Below are 19126 nucleotides of genomic sequence, written 5' to 3' on the forward strand. Positions count from 1 at the left end.
ATAGTCCCTAAAACACCTCTCAGTGCTTTTAGAAGACAAATTATGCAGTTCTTCCTTTACAGTTTTAAATCTAGGACACCATCAAGTAACCTTAACAGAATAAGAAAGCAGTCACAATATAGTGGTGAGAAAATGAGTCCCAGTTCTGTACCTACTAGCTCTGTGATCCTGTGATATTCAAGGTCACAAAGCTATGTGATTAAAATGAAGATATTTCTACTACCTTTTCAGAATTCTTAGGGGGATTGAATACAATTTATATATATATGTGTGTATATAGTTACTTTGTAACTATAAAGCACTGAACAAATCTGTTAAGAATTTTTTTAAAAATAATCATTTTAGTTATAATTTCAATAGTAATCATAGTTATACTATTGATAGTTATGTATGTTAACTAAAATATCATGTGCACAGCAATTTAGGGAATAATATATATTACCTCACCAAGTCTGAGATGAACCCTTGAAGTTCCTGTTTCGCTTTTATTGTTTAGGCAACCAAGGCTTAGGGAGGCTGCCTTGTCTGAGGTCAACCAGTAAGGGGAACAGCTGACTCTACCCCAGAGCTTTCTGACTTCATATCCAGAGTCCTGTCAAATAACACATACCCTTATTTCATTCAATCTGTGAATAAAAGTTTCTATATTTTGAGGATGATCAAGTGCTGCTTTGGCACAATATAGATGAAAAAGTTAAAATGAACATATTTAAAGATAATACTAATAAGGTTTAATAATATGAAAAATGGTGTTTTCAGAAACCAAGTATTATCAGTAAACCTTTATCTGGGTTCTTAACAAGTTACTCTCTCATTCATTTGATTGTTTTCATGTTTAAGATTTACAAAGAACAGCCCCATTGCCAGCACATTTCAGCCAGGCCAACAATTTTGTCTCTTAAACTGAACTCCTTGGAGCATATGCTCTGGCAAAGCTGTTATCTTCATATGAGTCCAAGGCAGGTAACATCGACAACATCATGCCCATTAAAAGCTGAGTTTGGCCAGGCGTAGTGGCTCATGACTAATCCCAGCACTTTGAGAGGCCAAGGCAGGTGGACAGGTTGAGCTCAGGAGTTCGAGACCAGGCTGGGCAACATGCAAAACCCCATCTCTACAAAAAATACAAAAATTAGCCAGGCTTGGTGGCTTGCACCTATGGTCCCAGCTACTCGGGAGGCTGAGGTGGGACGACTGCTTGAGCCCAGGAGGTCAAGGCTGCAGTGAGTCAAGATCACCCCACTGCACTCCAGCCTGGGTGACAGAGTGAGACCATGTGTCAAAAAAAAAAAAAAAAAAAAAAAAAAAAAGCAGAGTCTATAGAGTCAGGCCATCCTGGGTTCCTATCTTATTACTAGTCATATAACCTTAGGCTGGTTACCTAACTTCCTCAGGTCTCAGTTGCCTTTTTATAAAGGGGAAAAGACACTATCTACCTTGAAGGAGGATTAAACTGGGTTTCCTACCTGGTGAGGCAAATCAGTCTTCTTACTTTATAGTCACAGTTACGTGTCTGTTAGGCTGTCTGCTTTTGGCCAGGAATAAGTCTAGTTGGCTTCCTCATGTTCTGGCTTGTTCTGATCTTTCATTGCTCTCTGATGGGGACCAACTTATTAGAACAAGGAAATAGGAAGGGAATCCTCTGCTTGCTACAAGTCTGGGTGCAGACAGTGATACACCTGTAAGCTAACACTTCTAAAGACAGACATTTTCAGCACAACAGTTCCTAATCATAAACCCCTAGAATCCTTTATGTTTTCCAACCATTTAAGGACAAAGTACAATCTTTGCCATATAAACAAACTAATCATAAGTTTCTAATCGTAAGCCCCTAGAATCCCTAATATTTTCTATCCATTTAAGGACAAACTGCAATCTCTGCCATGTGAACAAACCAATAAACAAAAAGCAGAAATAAAACTGTAGAATCAAGTCTAGAAGGCTCCAGTTACAAGGTCTGATAAAGAATATAAATCCAACTCATTTACTTTGACAAGAATATGATGATGGTACTCTTTTACTCCTCATCTTCAGGGAATGAAGTGATAAATGAAGCTTATATTAATTTTATATTACCAATTTTATACTAATCACTTTTGGAAACAACAACAGCAACAAAAACTCCTTGTTAAGTATTCCAAGTACCAGGACTTATGTTTAAGTATGCAGAACAAAGAAGCAACTCAGGATCTGAAATAATGTCAGATGAGGGATTGCAATGTTGGGTGATCCTTCACTTGAAATCTGAGTTCCAATGAAAATTTATTCTTAGATCCCATGTAACTTATTAACAGTTGTAGACAAATGCTCATGAGGACCCAAGGGAAAAGTGCAAGAGTCTGTTCAATTTATTGTGGAGCTAACATGATAAAAATGGCACAACAGACATCCAATTACTGAATGCTTTAAGTCTTTGTTTTGTCCTTCAAGTGCTTCAGGTCACCTAAATAAAGACTGGGATTTCTGGCAATTTTCCACCGAAGTGAGGGAAAGTCCATTTCACAAAGTAAGGGCAAAATAAAACTTAGGCAAACCTACATCCTTTCACCCCATTAGATTTTTTTGAAATATTATTGGTCTGGGAATTCCCCAAATCCGAAACCACGCAGTAGGTATATGGGTAGAACAGGTGCTCACAAAACCAACGTTGTCGGCCTTGGTGGGGGTCAGTTCTCATCAATGTGAGATGCGTTGCAGCCAAATTTGGCCTTGCAGATACAAAGCCCTGCCTTCTTATGTGTGCATAAACAACATGCCCAATTCTTCTTAACTCAGGTGACCCCTCTGGAGTCATCTACCTGGCAATATCAGATCTGCTTGGTTCCTACTGCATAGGCTACTCCTCTGGCACTCTATCTTTGCCTGCTCTGGTCACCCTTTGCTTAAATGAACCTCTAGGTCTGACTCCTGGACAGGCCCAGTCTCTTGCCATCTACATGTGACAGACTATGGAGTTGAAGACATACAACCACAAATTTGTGGTTCTCAATTCGAAGCTTATACAATAGTTATTTCCCTTTTTAAATTCAAGTTCAGCTCTTGGGGTATTCAATGTAAAAACAATACAGAGTCAATCTTCTATTCATTCATTTGATAAACATTTTTCAAACACCTGCTACGAGCCAGGCATTGTTCCAGGGGTTGTGGATACATCAGTGAACATTCAAACAAAAATCTCTGCTCTCACGGAGCTTATGTTACAGTGTGTGTGTTTGAGGGGTAGAGAGAAACGAAATATATAACGAATACAATAAATAGGTAAATTATATATCTCATATGTTAGAAGATAAGTGCTATAGAAAAAATACTACAAGGTAGGAGTGCTGGGGGGTGGGGGGGGGCGCTGCAATTTTAATGAGGTAAAAGAGTTACAAAAAATGACACCTATCCTTCAGTTCTTTAATACTACACAGCTTTTTGGTCTAGTCGGATTGCAAACTCTGTGGAGGTAGGCATGAAATGAGATTCGTCTTTGCTTTCCTGGTACCTGGAAAACAAATGGACCTTAAATAGCTGCTGGAAAAACAAATGCATGCATTCTGTTATTTTTCCAAAGCAATGCTATTTGTAGTAAATGGCATAGATTTACGAGACAGCTGGTTAGGAAATGAGTGTACTATTCGGCATTGAAAAAACAGCATGCCTTGGAATCAAATCCTTTCAATTCCACTTCATGGTACTCAAAACAACAATCCTACAACTTTTTCCCTACTACAGTTCTGTGGGGACAAGATCCCAAGGAAAATTCATGTCACTCTCCCATACTGCTGTTGCAAAGTAAAAATATCCATCAATCAACTTCAAGTGGGAGATATTCTACCTTTTTAAACCAATAGACAAGATAACAGATGAAGCATGATCAAGGTGGTGAAGATAGTAGTGTTAGAGGCTCTTGAGGACACAGAGAAGACAAAAATGAAACAGAATATAAAGCATAACCACCTTTATCAAGGCTCTCTATGATGCTTACCCCTGCCTCCCCCCAGCTCCTCCTCCCACTGAAGCCACAGGATAGGCATGGTTCCTTGCCCCACTCAGTAATTTTTTGTCTTCTTGAAGCTTGTTACTGTGGTGGCTTTCTGAGTTGCAAATGTCAGCTGATAAGTGTACAAAATAATGTCATTATAAATCATCAGTCCTTCTTCCTGTTGTGGCACTCATACTCTGACACTGATATGTAATCATGCATATATTCATTCACTTTCTGAATAAACATTAATGAAAGCCTACTGTGTGCCTGACCCAGTTTTAAGTGCTTGGGGTTCAGAAGCGAACAAGGACAAAGCCCTTGCCACCAAGGAGATATTTTTCAAGTGGAGTTAGACAATAAATAGATAAATATATAATATAATGTCAGTTGACAATGAGTACTATGAAGGAATATAACTAGGTAAAGGAATAGAGGGTGATGGAGGTTTGTATGTGGATGTGCATGCCACTTTAGAGAAGGCGGATGGGTAAGCAGCCGCTAAGATGGTGCCAAGGATCCCCACCTCCTGGTATTCAGACCCTCATGTACTCCTCTCCTCTTAAGTGTGGGCTGGACTTACTGACTCATGTCTAACAGAATAGAGCAGAGGCAATGGAATGCCACTTCTGAGAGTAGGGCATAAAAAGACTGGCTTCTGTCTTGGGTTCTCTCTGTTTTCCTGGCTCTGGCAGGAAGCCAGCTGCCATGGCATGCAGCAGCCCCACATGAGTGAGCTTGTGGGCAAATCCTCTCCCATGCAATCCTCAAGACTGCAGCCTGGATGACATCTTGACTACAGCCTTGTCAGAGACCCTGAGTCAAAATCACCCAGCTAAGCTCCACCCAGATTCTTGACCCACAGAAACTGAGATGTATTTGTTGCTTTCAGCCACTAAGTTTTGGGATAATCTATTATGCAGCAATGGACTAATACCCAGTCAAGGATGGTCTCCCTGAGCAAATGACTTTGGAAACAGACAGGTCATGTGAGATTTAGGGGAACAGAGGTTTGGGAAGTAAAGGGCAAGTGCCAAGGCCCTGAAATGGCAATGTTAGGCTTATATGAATAAAATAAGTGAGAAGGCCAGTGAAGCAGAGTCACAGGTGATGCTTTTGGTAGACAGCAGGGTGTGGGATGTGGACAGCTCATGCAAGCCAGCCAGGAGGGCTCCTATGGATAACGTGACACAACCTGTACTGTGAAGACCATTAGTTTAACTCCCACTAACTGACTTGAACAACAACCATATATATCAATAGCAATAGCTAATGTTTGAGTATTTAAGTGTACTAGAAATTGTGCTAAGTGCTTTATTTATTTCTCACAATAGCCCTATGAAGGTGTTATTATTAGCCTAATTTTATACGTAAGGAAACTGAGGCTCAGAAAGGTTACATCACTTGCCCACATTCATAAGATAGGAAGTGTGAAGCCAACAGGCCCTCTGACTTCAGAGTCCCTACCCTTCGCCTCTACACAACACTGCCTTGAAAGAGGTCGGCAGAGAAAAAGAAAGTCTCTCCCACCCATGAAAAAAACAAAAAACCAAAAATTGTAACCCCAAGCTGTTGTTTAAGCCAACTAGTTCAATCTCTGTGTAATTAGATGCTCCAGGCTATTGGATTTTCTCTTGGAGTCCTTTCAATAGAATTGGTGGGGGCATTATTCACAATTTTTTTGAGGTTTGACTCAAGTCAGGAAGGTAAAACTTAGAAAAGCACCAAGGTAGCTTTTGTTTTTGAGATATGCCAAGTGCCTTGCATAATGAACAGGGAATATACTGAGAAACAGTACTAGATAAAAAAAAATCAGGCCAGGAGCGGTGGCTATTCCAGCACTTTAGGAGCCCGAGGCGGGCGGATCATGAGGTCAGGAGTTCAAGACCAGCCTGTCCAATATGGTGAAACCCCGTCTCTACTAAAAAATACAAAAATTAGCCGGGCCTGGTGGCGGGTGCCTGTAGTCCCAGCTACTCGGGAGGCTGAGGCAGGAGAATCTCTTGAACCCAGGAGGCGGAGGTTGCAGTGAGCCGAGATTGCGCCACTGCACTCCAGCCTGGGCAACAGAGTGAGACTCCATCTCAAAAATAAATAAATAAATAAATAAAGTCTTTTTAATGCAGTTTTTACAATCAACTGACCTAGATTGAGCCCTGGCTCCCTACCAATATTCCAGATACCTGGCACCAAGCCAGGTACCCATCTGCTATAGAACTTGCTTCTCTTTCTGCTTAATCTTAAAGCTTAAGGATGATTATGAATGTTCCATCAGAATCTTAATTTTTTTAAAAAAGAGGAGAAACACAATTTGTCTGCGACTTTTCTATAGCCTATTAATAAGAATGCTATTTTAAAGCATTTTTCTTAAAAGCTATAGGTTTAACAGACTGATAACCTTCCATACAGAGGTCCTCAAATCATATTATAGACTGAAGAAAACAAAAAAATAACACAGGCTACTAAGGTTTTTTGTTTCAAAGTTTTCACATGAAGGAATATAAACCAACCCAGCTTGCTCAACATCAATGATACTACAATAATAACATTAATAGCTAACATTGATTGAGAGTATGCTTTATGGTTCAGGTACTGTCCTAAGCACTTTGAATATTATCTAAATTAACACTTGTAACATCCCTATATGGTATTATTGTTATCCCAATTTACAGAAGAAGAAACTCAGGCACAAAGAGATCAAACAGTATGTCCAAGGTCACATGGCTAACATCTAGAGCCAGGATCAAAACCCAGGCATTGTGAGTCCAACAGCTCTTAACTCCAATGTTATACTGCCTCAGTTTGCTATGCCTATGCTTACTGAAAAGATACCCAAGATTCCACACATATCAATTTCTATTCGTAAGGAAGGTCTATTTTGGCTGGGCACAGTGGCTCACGCCTATAATCCTAGCACTTTTGGGAGGCTGAGGTGGGAGGATCACTTGAGTCCAGGAGTTCAAGACCAGCCTGGGCAACATAGTAAGACTGTCTCCACACACACACACACACAAAAATTAGCCAGGCATGGTGGCACATGCCTGTAGTCTCAGCCGCTCAGGAGGCTGAGGTAGGAGGACTGCTTGAGCCTGGGAGGTCAAGGCTGCAGCGAGTTGAGATTGCGCCACTGCATTCCAGCCTTGGGAACAGTGTGACTGTCTCAAAAAAAGAAAAAAAAAAGTGTACTTTTCTAAAAAAAAAAAAAAAGTTCAATTAAAATAAGCCCCTCCATTATACATACATGTATCAGCTAATTGAAAACAACTCCAATATCCTACATATCCTCCTTCCCACAGAGTAGTTCAATATTCTTTACTATAATTGTTAGGTAAATACATACACAGATTAAAAACAGATGATATAAATTTAGGCACTAATAAAAGTCACAAACACACACAAGGCTGAAATATACAATTTATTCCTCTAGAAAGGTCCATAATTTTGCTTTCATTGCTGAATAATCTAAGCTCAGGTTTTTAAAAAAATTCTGGGCTCATTCTCTTTTATCCTTGGTCTCTCTCTTCTTGTATTTCTCTGATCAAATGTTACCTCCTCAGAAAGGCCTTCCTTAACTACTCAGAGTTTTCTCCTTGTCATCATTCTTTTACTACCTGAAATTAAATTTGTTTGCATGTTTCTTTATTGTCTAACTCTGCCATCAGAAAATAAACGGAATGTGGGCCAACTTGTTCACTGCCGTATCCTGGCCCCTAAACTGTGCCTCCATATAGTATGTGCTCAATATTTACGGAACGAATTAATGAAAACTTTCCCTGTAAAGCAAGCAGCTTGGTGAGTGCAGACTGCAAGAGTCAGGCTGTTCACTGCCCTGATCTCCTCTCCTCAACTCTCAGTTTTCACATCTGTAGCCCTGGATTCATATCCTTGTAAAAGACATGAATTCTTCTGATATGGGTCGGGGAAGGAGGTAAGGGTGGTTGCACCCACTAACTCCCATTAGTAAGGATTGGCTGGAGAGAAGAAATGATAAATCCTGCCTTACTGGTTTTTGGTTGTGAGGGAATGGTAGGATAAACAAAGGGGTAAATGAACCTGGATATGGGGCCTTTGGGGTCATCTACAACTCTTCTATTACCCCTCTATAGAATCTGTCTCCAAGTTACTTTTTTTTGTTTAAGCATTTTTTTATCCATCCTTTTATCTCCTCTCCTACAAGTATGCCCTCCTTACATTATACCTGGACTATTACAAATGTCCCCAGCTCACTGCTGTCTTCCAGTTTCGTTCCACTCACCCATTCTGCACACAGGCATGGGACACACACACACACACACACACACACACACACACACAAACAACCAACTAAAACTGTACGGCAGTTCTACCTCAAGAATCTTTAACAGCTCTCTTACACTGGAAAAAAGGAAACAATTTATTCCTGTAATTAATAATAAGCCGCCAATTCTTATTTGTCATCTTCACTGGCCGCCAGAATGGGTGCTCATGAAAGAATCAATGTTTCAGCAGTGCCTTTCACCCATCCCATTCTGAATTCATCACATAATACTCTACACTGCACATTCGGGCACTTCATTGTCAATACAATTGGTTTTCTTTTTCATGTGTACAGCTCTTGTCTGCCTTCTCCAAAACCACAGAAGGGTTTTCAGGACAGACTCATAGTCTCTTATTTCCACTATTTCTCAGGACTGTGCTACTATTAGGTACATACTTACTGTATAGTTAAATAATTAGAGATCCAATAATTCAAGTTTGAGAAGAATTTCATCATGAGAAAAAAAAAAAAACCCAGACCCACACAGTAACTGTGCCAGGATAGTTTATAAAGCAGGAAAAGAAAATAGCAACATTAAGAATTTGAGCAAAAAAAGGCTGGGTTTGGGGGTCTTAATAAGTACTTGAAAGCAGATGGGTAGACTTGGGTAAATTTCCTAAGAGCCCAGTTTAAAGGTTGTTACAAAGAATGACTCTAAATTACGCTAACCAAAAAGATGACTTTTGTCTAGTGATCTGGAGACCATCTAAAATCTGTGTTTAAGGGAAACTAAAGGAAGGGTGGGGAGTGTAGGCCATGGCACTTGATATGCTTTCCTATCTCTTGAGATGCAAAACATTCTGGGTCAGTACTGAAGAGACCACTTTGCAGATACCTTTCCATCTCTCGAGATTCTGTGTGAACCTGTGCATTATGTCAACTAATTAGAGTACTTAGATGTTACAGCTATATGCAATTTATAATCAATTAGCTTGTAAAGTACTTCGAAAATAGAAAGTACCAGCACGTACTCAGAATTACTATATATTAGAAGCCTTTGGTATATATTATTTAATAATCGGCTTTATAAAAGTCACAGTACTTTACAGCTGAAGATAAGTTCTGATCTTGAATCACTGGCATGAGTTTATTAAGAATGAAATGCTACTGGAGTGCAAATCAGATGCGGATTAACTTTTCACAGGATGTGTAAGATTCACATTCATCTCCCTGGTCCTTTTTGGACCAACTCAGCTTTCCCTCAGGTCCCTACAGACTTTATGCAGATTCCTTTCACATATACAAGACTCTTGGTTAACCTGCCTGCCCCGTTCTCAGTTTCTTCCCTCCACCCAGCTGCCTTCTGCAGGTGTTTTGTATGAACCTGTGAGTTTATGGTCACCCTAAAGACATTCAAGACTGCATGCTACGTGATCAGTCTAAATTCTTTGAGGAGCAATGAAGTCGTGATGTGGTCAGCAGTCACCTCTGGGTGTGTTTCCCACTGTACTTCATCTACTATCATCAGTCTATACCTTGATGTCCACTAATTAAACTTTGTTTTCATCTCCTGACAGGCCTCGGTTCAGAGGAATTAAACTCCATGTAAGTAATTCTATTTACTATCCCCACAGGCAAAGTTTTGGGAGAGGAAAAAAGTTTTTAATCCTTTTCCATATCCTTTTTGAGTTTCCTTTTATCTTCAAAGGCTAATGCCCTTAAACAAACATTGACTTTCCAGAATTTCTTACTATCACCATAAGAGAATATTCTGTATCCTTGCCCTATGACATCCCTGCTCCCGCCTAAACTCACCTCTTCCAACGTTTTCATGTGATTGTTTTATTGGAAAACCAAACTCAGCCATTCCTCTGTATAATGGCTGGTAATGTTTACTCTTCTTAGGCCGTAAACTAATGCTGCTACTGCCTAGTGACCTCCATGTTAACTCCAGGTGACATTTTTCTATTCCCTATTTGAAACCCTTGGCTTCCACACCTTATTTTTGCACTTTCCTACCATCACATTGACCCAAACTTACAAATACTCTTATCTTTAACTCTTCTTTGACCCAAACTTTAAATACTGAAGTTGCCTAGGGCTTTGTTCTGGGCCCACTTCTTTGTCACCCTCTATTTTTTTTTTTTTTTTTTTTTTTTATCAATTTATGTCACCTTTATGGCAAGGACTCACAAAATTTGTCTCCAGCTTAGATCTCTTCCACGATCTCCAACTCACACAGCCACTGCTTACAATGTTCACAAATGAAACTTTTGACTCCTATCATCTTTTCCACCTCTCAATCTATTTTCCATTTTAAGCTTCCCAATTTCAGTAATTGGCCCCAAAGCTAGGCAGTAGTCATCTTTGATTCTTCATCTTCCACAATTCCTGAAGTGTACCAATTCCGTGCCAATTCAATTCTAAAATATACCTCAAACCTACCTTCTCTTCTCCATCACTAGCTTCTTACCCTTCCAGGCCACTTCAACTCTTTATAGTGTCTCTCTCTGCTTCTACTCCAGCCTCCCTATAATTCATCTCCCCCCACTCTGTAAAAGTAATGAAGATGTCATTCCCACTGTACCTAAAATCCAAAATCCCTACTACCCCAACTCTTCCTCCCATGGACTCCAGAGGACAGGCCCTTCTCCTTGTCTACTGTGCTACAAAACCATGCAAATCTTCGTTCAATATCTTCAGTTCCTCATGACACCAGTTTTCTGCTTTAGGACCTTTGCACATGCTATACCCTCAGAATGCATTTTCTCTCTTTGCACAGCCAGCTCTCTCCCTTCCTGTAATCTCTAGAACACCTTTCCTAACTTCCGTGCCTAAAGTAGATTCCTTTCTCATGTTTTCTATCTTGACCCTACATTTGCTGCTTTTACAGAATTACAAGTTTTTAATTTTATATATTTTTTTGAGACAAGGTCTTGCTCTGTCACCCAGGCTGGAGTGCAGTGGTGTGATCATGACTCATGGCAGCCTCAACCTCCTAGGTTCAAGATATCCTCTCACCTCAGCTTCCCAAGTAGCTGGGACTACAGGCATGTGTCACCATGCCTGGCTAGCTTTTTTATTTTTTTGTAGAGGCAGGGACTCCCTATGTTGCCCAGGCTTGTCTCAAACTCCTGGGCTCAAGTGATCCTCCCACCTTGGCTTCCCAGGTGTGAGCCACCATGCCGAGCCTCACAATTTTTTTTTTTAAGGGGCTCTTACAACACATGCTTTATGAGAGCAGGACTTACTCTGTTTCATCCACTATAGCTATATATCTATCCCCAAGGCCTGGAACATACTAGTGCTCAAAAATTCGGAAATATCTTTAAAGAAGTTGACTGAGTGTAGGAAATGTAGGTTCTATGGCAGGCTAGTATAAGAGTCAGGTTTGAGTGACTGAAAAGCTGCATGCCATAACTACTTACATGAATTCATACAGTATTTATTAAGTGTCCACTACCTGTCAGGTGTTCCAGGTACCAGAATCATGTTGACCTCCAAGTTGGTATAGTGGGTAAACAAGATAAGCACTACCAATAGCATAGTAAATGGTAAGGCCAGGAAACACAGGGTGTAATGAAAGCACAAAGAAGTACCCAAGCTAGGCTGAGGGGCCTGACACATAAGCTTTGACTTGAGTATGACAGGAGTAAGACTGGCCCAGGAAGAGGGGATAGCATAAACAAGGCCTGAAAGCACACAGCACTGGCGGGTGGGATATGTGTTTTCCAAAACAGTCATTTCCCCTACATGGAATTTTCCTTCTCCTTGGCTTTACCTTCTCTCAAATAGGGCTTCTTCTCTACTACCCTAGGCTATACCTACTTAAGGACTATACCTACTTAAGGAGTGAAAATCTTATCTAGTCATCCCAATTTTCTCCTTCTGTAATATAATCAAAACATCTTACCTTACTTAGATCATGACTAAGTATATCCCAAAATTCAAGCAGTAAACTAGTATCTTTCCTGTAAATGCCTCAAAGATGGAGACTTACTCCCTAAAACTCTCATGTAAAACCAGAATTCTCACACTTCTTTCAAATTATTCCCACCCTTGCCCAGTCCACCAATCACAGCAAATGATGCAATTCTTTAAAAGCCAAAAAGTTTAGCAAGAAGCCAAGTCCCCACCCCAATCTTCTTTCCTTGTTTTTAAACTAACCACAATCTAACTGGGGTCATGGTTTTTGTCTCTTCCCTTACCCCCACCACTCCAACTACAGACATGGATACATACTCCTAAACTAACCACAATCTAACTGGGGTCATGGTTTTTGTCTCTTCCCTTACCCCCACCACTCCAACTACAGACATGGATACATACTCCTTTTTAACTCCCATGATCACAGTTCTCGTCTACGCCTCTGATATTCTCAGTTTCCTTATTTTCAATGCTGGCTTAATTAAAAGAAAAAAAATCATCCTCAAGAACCATTTGGTTGCATGGAACAGAAACCAGTCAAACTAGTTTAAATAAGAGGGAATTTATTAGAAGAATACAGAGGTTCTTGCAGAGATTCCAACAGCTGCAAGGGGTCAACAGCTAGAATCAGGCCTTTCTGAAGGACAGAGTATGCTGTAACCACAAACTTCTAATTCTGGGTTCTGCACCATCAGGAAGAGAATATCCTACAGGACAGTTCTCCTTGTATACTGCATAAGGGACTAGAATGTGGATTCATTTCTGCTTGCTTTTTGATCCTTATAGTCCTTTATGCTGGCCTCAAACTTGTCAAGCACATGTTGGCAGACATTCATGAGCTCATTCAGGCCTCTCTGAAATGGCTCAACAGCTGGAAGGGTACCTCGAGTCTGAATGCGTAAATTAATTTTGCTCTCTGAAGGATGGGTCGTAGTGTAACCACAAAATTCCACTTCCGGGTTCTTCATGATCATGTAACGTAGAGAATTTCCTAGGGTATGGTCTTCCTCGTGCAATACAAATGTCACACAGTGTCTATCTGTTCCAGCTGCCTGGACCATTTCCAGGGCTGTCTTCCTCTCGCCTTCAGCCATTGAGGTCTTCAATCCAGATATTTTTCTACACACATATTTTTTATAAAAATGAGATCATACTGAATATTGTTTTGTAACTAGCTTTTTTTCATTTACTATATCACATTGCAACACATTATTATTAATCTACTCCAGCTACATAGAATTATTCACCTCTCATTTTCCTGCCTCCACAAACTCTATCAATAAATATTTAATTTATTGCCTCCAGTTTTTTCCTGCTCCATTTGACCATCCACACTGGCCACAAGGGGAGTTTTCTAAGAAAAACACAAACTTAAGTGTTTGCAAAAATATTTTTTGGTAGAGTCACAAGCAAGGGATAGGATTAGAATAGGACTTGTCCTGCTAGAGGATGAAAAGGGGGTTGAAAGGCATAGAAATCCCGATTGCTCTAGCAGAAAAATAGAGGATACGGATGACCAATGTGCAGGCCCAACGACGGCTTCCATTTTGCAAGAGAAGGAAACTAGGAGAATGGAAGGTCCAGGAGTCAAGCAGGAGGGAGAAAAAGAGCTCAGCGCACAGAGTGGCTTTAGGAGCAGTCTGCACATAGAAGGAAGGTGAGCCGTAGTTACAGGGACAGAGGCACCAGTACCGTCCTCAGGGAGCAGAGGCCCGGGGCGTGATTTTACACGCTGCTGTTCTAACGGGGGTGGGCAGTTCGGATACTTAACTCTGGTCTCCCAACTTGTCTTCCCTCCTTGATAGCTAGTGTACCTCTCAGCCTCTCAACTGAAACACATTCATGTCTCCTCCCCACTTCTCTCTCCATGCTTCTCTGCGACCCGAGTCAGGCCCCGGCTGCCAGGCCGGGCAGCGTGCCCCTCGGCCACCCGCTCCCCTTGGGCGCGGCCCGCTCCGCCCGCTTCCTCCTCGGCCGTTACCTCTCCAGCTCCTGATCCTCTTCCATCGCTGGGGCGGTTTCCGGATCCTCAGGTGGTGCTGGCGGATCGGGGGCTCTGTCCCATAGCGCGAGGCGCGGAGGCGAAGCAGGAAGGAAGGACCGACCGACGGAAGGCGCGGAGGACGGAAGGAGGGAGGAGGAGCCGCAGCGGCGCGGCAGGGCCCAGCCGCGGGGCGGGGCATGAGGCTCCGCCCCCAGGCCCCGCCCCGACGCGGGGTGGGCGGTGGCTCGCAGCCCCGCGGCTCACCTGGGCGACCACACGAGGCCACTCGCGGCGGGAGGGGCAGGGGGCGTGGCCAGCGCCGCCTTACCCCGAGGCCCAGACAGGCCTGCGGGCGCCCCGGCTGAACTCTGGTACTTTTGTGCAGGTGATGGCAAAGGGGCGGTGCCTTACCTGCCGCCCCCAAATCACTTCCCTTCCCAGTGGCAAGTCTGAAAGCGGCCCGACTCCCCCACTGGGGCGGTGCTGACCCAGGATGGCCCTTCCTGGGACCCCGGCCCTCCCGGGCCTTTTGTGGGACGACAGGCTTAGACTTTAGTCGGTCAACACACCTTGAAGAGGGAGGGGGTCACGTGCGAGATGAGTCACCACAGAATACGAAGGTTGAAGGCAGTATTTGTCTCACCGGGGAGCTTGCAGTTGCATTTTCAACTGGGTCAAAAAAGGGCAAGAAAGAAATGTCTTTCCCTTTTGGGGGAGTGAGAGTTTGGGAGAAAACTGTTTCCCACCTTATCCTTTCCGTCCTAGGATTCCTTCTACCCCCAGAGCGCGTCCTCTCCGGCTGTAGTCTTCCTTTTCCCTTTCTCCCCAGTGGCTCCTCAAACCTCCTCACCTGCGGAACCCGCCCTCACCTTTGTTCCCAGGCGCCCAGCCCCCGCCTCGGCAACCTTTCGCCGCCCAGGCTCGCTCTCCGCCCAGCTCCCTGCGTCCCGGCCTTCGCCGCGCTCCCTCAGGTGCGCTTCCTCTCGAATCGGCCCTTCTTGTCCCCTCGCCGCCGGCCCCGACCCTTCCCCACTCCAGCTGTCCAGCGCAACTACGTTTCTGCTTCCCTGCGCCACCTGTTCTCCTGGCCTCCCCCCACCCCGCCCCGCGATTCCTCTGGATGTTCACTCCTTCCCCAGCTGTGCCACTCCTGGCGGCGGCCGGGGGTGCGCGCAGACACCTAGCCAGCGGGTCTCCAGCAGGGGAATCAGGCGGGCGGCGGGGACAGCCCGGGGCGGGTGGGGGAGGCGGGCGGCGAGGGCGGAGTGGTCTCACTCTAACCCAGGAGTGACGGGTCCCTTCTGGCCCGCCTCCCGAGCTCTCGGATAGGTGAAGCCGCCCTCTGGTCCGCCCATCTCCCGCCCTGTACTACCTCCGATTGGCCCGGGTGCGGGTTGGGCTGCTCGGCCTTGGCGCTGCCCCCGGGAAGGCAGCAGGGGCGGTTGAGAAGTGAAGTCTTGGCCGGAGTTTGCTTCTTGCCAGGAAATCCGCGGCGGCGGCGGCGGCGATTCTTGGCGGAGCGGAGCCGGACAGGCTCTCCGCTCCCTCAGCGGGCAGCGGAGAGCGGGAGCTGGTGCCGAGCAGCGGCGCCAGGAGCCGGTGCGCGGCCCGGGCAGCCGCGCTTTCCCAGTGAGTAACTTTGCCCTGCCCGCCTCGCTGCGCGCCCTCTCGCCGGCTGCGGGCAGCCGCCTCAGGTGCGGGCGTCAGCTGGGTGTGGGGCAGCGACGCGCCCCGGGAGGCGGCCGGAGCGGCGCCACAGCTCGCCCCGGAGCCTTGTCCCTTCGCGGCTGTCTTCTTTCGCCCAGGCTGCGGGGTTGGCGTGGACTCGGGTGTGGGGCTGGTCCAGGAGGGAGAGTCGGCGCCCGGTGCCCGCCGCCTGCAGGCGCCCGGGAGGCGGGCGGCCTCCGGCTGTTAGCATTTGCTGGTTCCGGCCACCGTGGTGCAGATCTTGGCGTCGTTTGCTTCTTAAAGGAAGGGAGAGGTGGGGTGAGTGTTTAAATTTCCTGTGTGTGTGTGTGTGTGTGTGTGTGTGTGTGTGTGTGTGGTGTCGGCAATGAGAGTGGCACTAGCTGCCTTTATCGGGTTTTGTTCCTCTGGAAAGGGATGGGGAGAGATCATTCCCTCCGCCCCAGCCTGTTACCTGTGAATTCTCACCTTTCTCTTTAGGCTGGAGAGGGTGGGAGAGAGATTTGACATCTTCCAGGGGGTAATTTAAAAATATGAATCTTGATTTGGAAGCAGTCGCACACAAAGCATCATTCAGGAAATACATCACTCGCTTTTCAAAGCTTTATGCCACGTTTTAGACAAGGACTTTTGACTCATGTAGTGTTTCTTCTAGTATTTCAGTTTACGTTAAGTTTATAAATCCAGACGTTCGTTTATGCCAGGAGCTAAAGTACACTTATGCATGGGCTTTGCTGTGTATATTATGCTTTTTAAAATCACAGAAATCAGAAACAAAGTTGAGTGAAAAGCGGTGGCGGTGCAGGAGGAGGAACACTTGTGAGCTCCAGCTTATTGGAACTGCCTTTAAGAATTTCACATTCTTGCGGCAATAGTACTTACTTGTAAATTGGCCTTCTTCCCAGGACAGATTTTGATATTTCTTTTGCATGTACTTCGATGCAGCACTAATGAAGTTGGATCTCAGTAGGTCAATTTTATTTACTTTGCTAGATTTGATTCCCACCCCCACACCTCTTTAGAAAATGGACTTTGGCAGGTAAAGAAGGAAGCGGGAATCTGGTATCCTTTTTGGCTTATCAAAGCTTTGTTGAGCCATGAATAACAAAGTTTTGGCTTTTTAGCTTGTCCAAGTCCCACATGTGAGTTTTCCCATGGGGTAAAAGTAGGCCAAATGAGAACCAAAGTAGAATAACATTACTTTTAATTCGGCCCACTTGTGTGTTACATTCCCCATATATCTTGTTTCTCTCGTCTTCTCATCAACTTTGAAATTTTTTCATTATTTATTCATTAGCCACTGATAAAGTACCTACTGCATGCCAGCCATTGATGGCAGGGGTTGCTTCTTGCCCAGTTTTCTCATTTGGAAACTGATCCATGCCTTTATCCCACCAGTTATCCTGAAGTAATTTGAACTTAGGGAGCATTTCTGCCTGGAGACCTGTAAGAATAGGTGTTTCATAGGCACTTAGTCTTCAGATTGGTTTAGGATCTCGTACATTGTAGGCACGTAGCACGCAGGCCACTTAAAAATAAATGCATGTATCTTTGGACTGTTGTATTATGAGCTTTGCATATGGGCTTGTCTGGCCGAAGGACCCAGTGTCCGAGGTGGAAGTAGTAGTCAGGGACATGTATTATTCATTTCAGAGCACTTGGCACCTTTTCTTGCTTACATTGGGCACTAAAATACTTACTGAATTGACTTGAACAGAAAAATGAAGGATTTTTTATACCAGATTAAGAAATTTGGAGTTTATCCAGTCAGTGATACTGAGCTGCTAATTTTAAGCAGGAGAATGTCGTGATAACGGGTAAGCATTCCAGAAAGATATCTGCAGCGTCTGGAGGTGGTGGGCTTCCAGATGGGCAGTATGGAGACTAAGTTGGAGGCTGTTATAATGGAGGGGTTAAGTGCTCAGGGATTCTCTATTCAGATTACCTGGGGTGGAATCAGGCTCTGTCATACACTGAAACCTCTTTGTTCCTTAGGTTTGTCGTCTCAGAGTTTGGGGGATAGAACTTGAAAAAACATGTATATTACTTAGAATAGTGATTGCCACATAGTAAGGACTTAGTAAATGCTAGTGTGCTGGCAGTGGAAGGAGAAACGACGTGGTGTTTAAGAGGTATGACTAGGAGGCTGGACTAGGTAAATGACTGGATAGGCTTAAGGAGGGAAGGATGAATCCTGGGTTGTTTGACTTCAGGCATTGATTGACATATACTGGGTAAGCTGGCTGGGGAATTAAAACGGGTCAAATTCTAATTCTATTACTTACCCTTAGAATAACTATCCTGACAGAACTTTGATTTCCTAACATTTGGGAAATGATTGTCGTACCTGTTTAGTAGGGTTTGGGGAATTACTCATGTAATGCCTTTGGCAGGGTACCTAGCACATTCCAAGTGCTCAGTAAATATTAGTTGTTCCTTTAGATGATGACATTAATGAGCTAGTGGAATGTTGGAGGATATGAGAAGGAGCAGTTAAAAACAATTGATGGTAGAGGTGTAGAAGGGAAGATAAGTTCAGTTTTGGACTAATCTAAGGAGGTGCTAAATGGATGGTCGAGAGATCCATGATGCAGTTGTTGGATAGTTGTGTCTCACAGGAGCTACGAAAGAATAGAAAAGAAAAAAAAAAAGAGTTCACAGAAAGCCTTTATGGGTATGGTGAGCTTTATGAGAGATTTAGAGGAAGGGGAGGGTGAAGGGGTTCACAGTGGAGCGATATCAGAAGTGTTGACATTGAATATTAGGCATTTCTATCCTTAAAATACATTTTGGCCACCATCAAAGAAAGGAGGACTCCAGGCTCTTGTAATCTGGTTGGCTCTTTGGCCTTCTTCCCGTCTTTCTTTCCTTTCCGATTGCCACCCAATATCTTTAAATTGTATTATGAGGAACTATTTAACTTTCCTTTCTGCTTGCAGGACTAGAATTCACAGGCCCACCTTCCTCTATCCAAATGCATCTAGGTTTTTAAAAAAGAATCACAGGTCTCATTTCATAGGTTCTCTTCTATTTAGGAAGCAGTGTTGTTTGAAAAAGTAATATATATGTATCTTGCATGTAGAATTAGAAGATTGGGGCAGGCCTACCTAAATTGACCCTGTAGGAGGGCCTGAGAGTTTTACAAAACACATCCCTTTTAGCTTTCCTGGCATGTGTTTCTTTTCCTCAGAAAATACAAAGCAGTAGGAAAATCTGGTTAATGTCATTTTGTTTGGTTGGATTCAGAAAAGGTGGCTATTTTGTGTATTAGCCTTCTGAGAAGTTATTAAGAGGAATTTTTTGGCCAGGTGCAGTGGCTCACACT

The 19126-nt window shown here is 43.7% G+C and overlaps 3 protein-coding genes across 3 annotated transcripts in view; 1 reads left to right on the top strand and 2 right to left on the bottom strand.

Annotated features, from left to right (window-relative positions):
• The window catches only part of LOC100587525 (protein POLR1D), a 45405-nt gene extending 31215 nt beyond the window's left edge, over positions 1–14190 (bottom strand). The window contains exon 1 of the mRNA XM_012502044.2: positions 14113–14190. Within this exon, the coding sequence (XP_012357498.1) occupies positions 14113–14138 (26 nt within the window). The 5' untranslated portion in view covers positions 14139–14190. The remainder of the gene's footprint in view (positions 1–14112) is intronic.
• POLR1D (RNA polymerase I and III subunit D) lies at positions 12675–14445 on the bottom strand. The gene is made up of 2 exons (XM_004088924.3): positions 14113–14445; positions 12675–13250 (listed from the first exon to the last, which is right to left on the bottom strand). The coding sequence occupies exons 1-2, from the start codon at positions 14136–14138 to the stop codon at positions 12875–12877; spliced, it is 402 nt and encodes a 133-aa protein (XP_004088972.1). The 5' UTR covers positions 14139–14445; the 3' UTR covers positions 12675–12874.
• A 1096-nt stretch (positions 14446–15541) lies between these two features.
• LNX2 (ligand of numb-protein X 2) overlaps positions 15542–19126 on the top strand; it is a 75645-nt gene continuing 72060 nt past the window's right edge. Inside the window, exon 1 of the mRNA XM_003270209.3 lies at positions 15542–15744. The gene's annotated coding sequence lies outside the window, so the exon portion shown is untranslated. The remainder of the gene's footprint in view (positions 15745–19126) is intronic.

The sequence above is a fragment of the Nomascus leucogenys genome, chromosome 9 (genome assembly GCF_006542625.1).
Source record: "Nomascus leucogenys isolate Asia chromosome 9, Asia_NLE_v1, whole genome shotgun sequence".
In the NCBI taxonomy this organism is placed as follows: domain Eukaryota; kingdom Metazoa; phylum Chordata; class Mammalia; order Primates; family Hylobatidae; genus Nomascus; species Nomascus leucogenys.

What these genes read in the sequence shown, in the direction of transcription:
- POLR1D (XM_004088924.3), bottom strand. Translation starts at nt 14,138, where the DNA reads ATGGAAGAGGATCAGGAGCTGGAGAG. An exon ending in GAGGATCAGGAGCTGGAGAG is followed by an intron (nt 13,251 to 14,112) that starts GTAACGGCCGAG and finishes ATATGTGTGTAG; the next exon opens with AAAAATATCTGGATTGAAGA.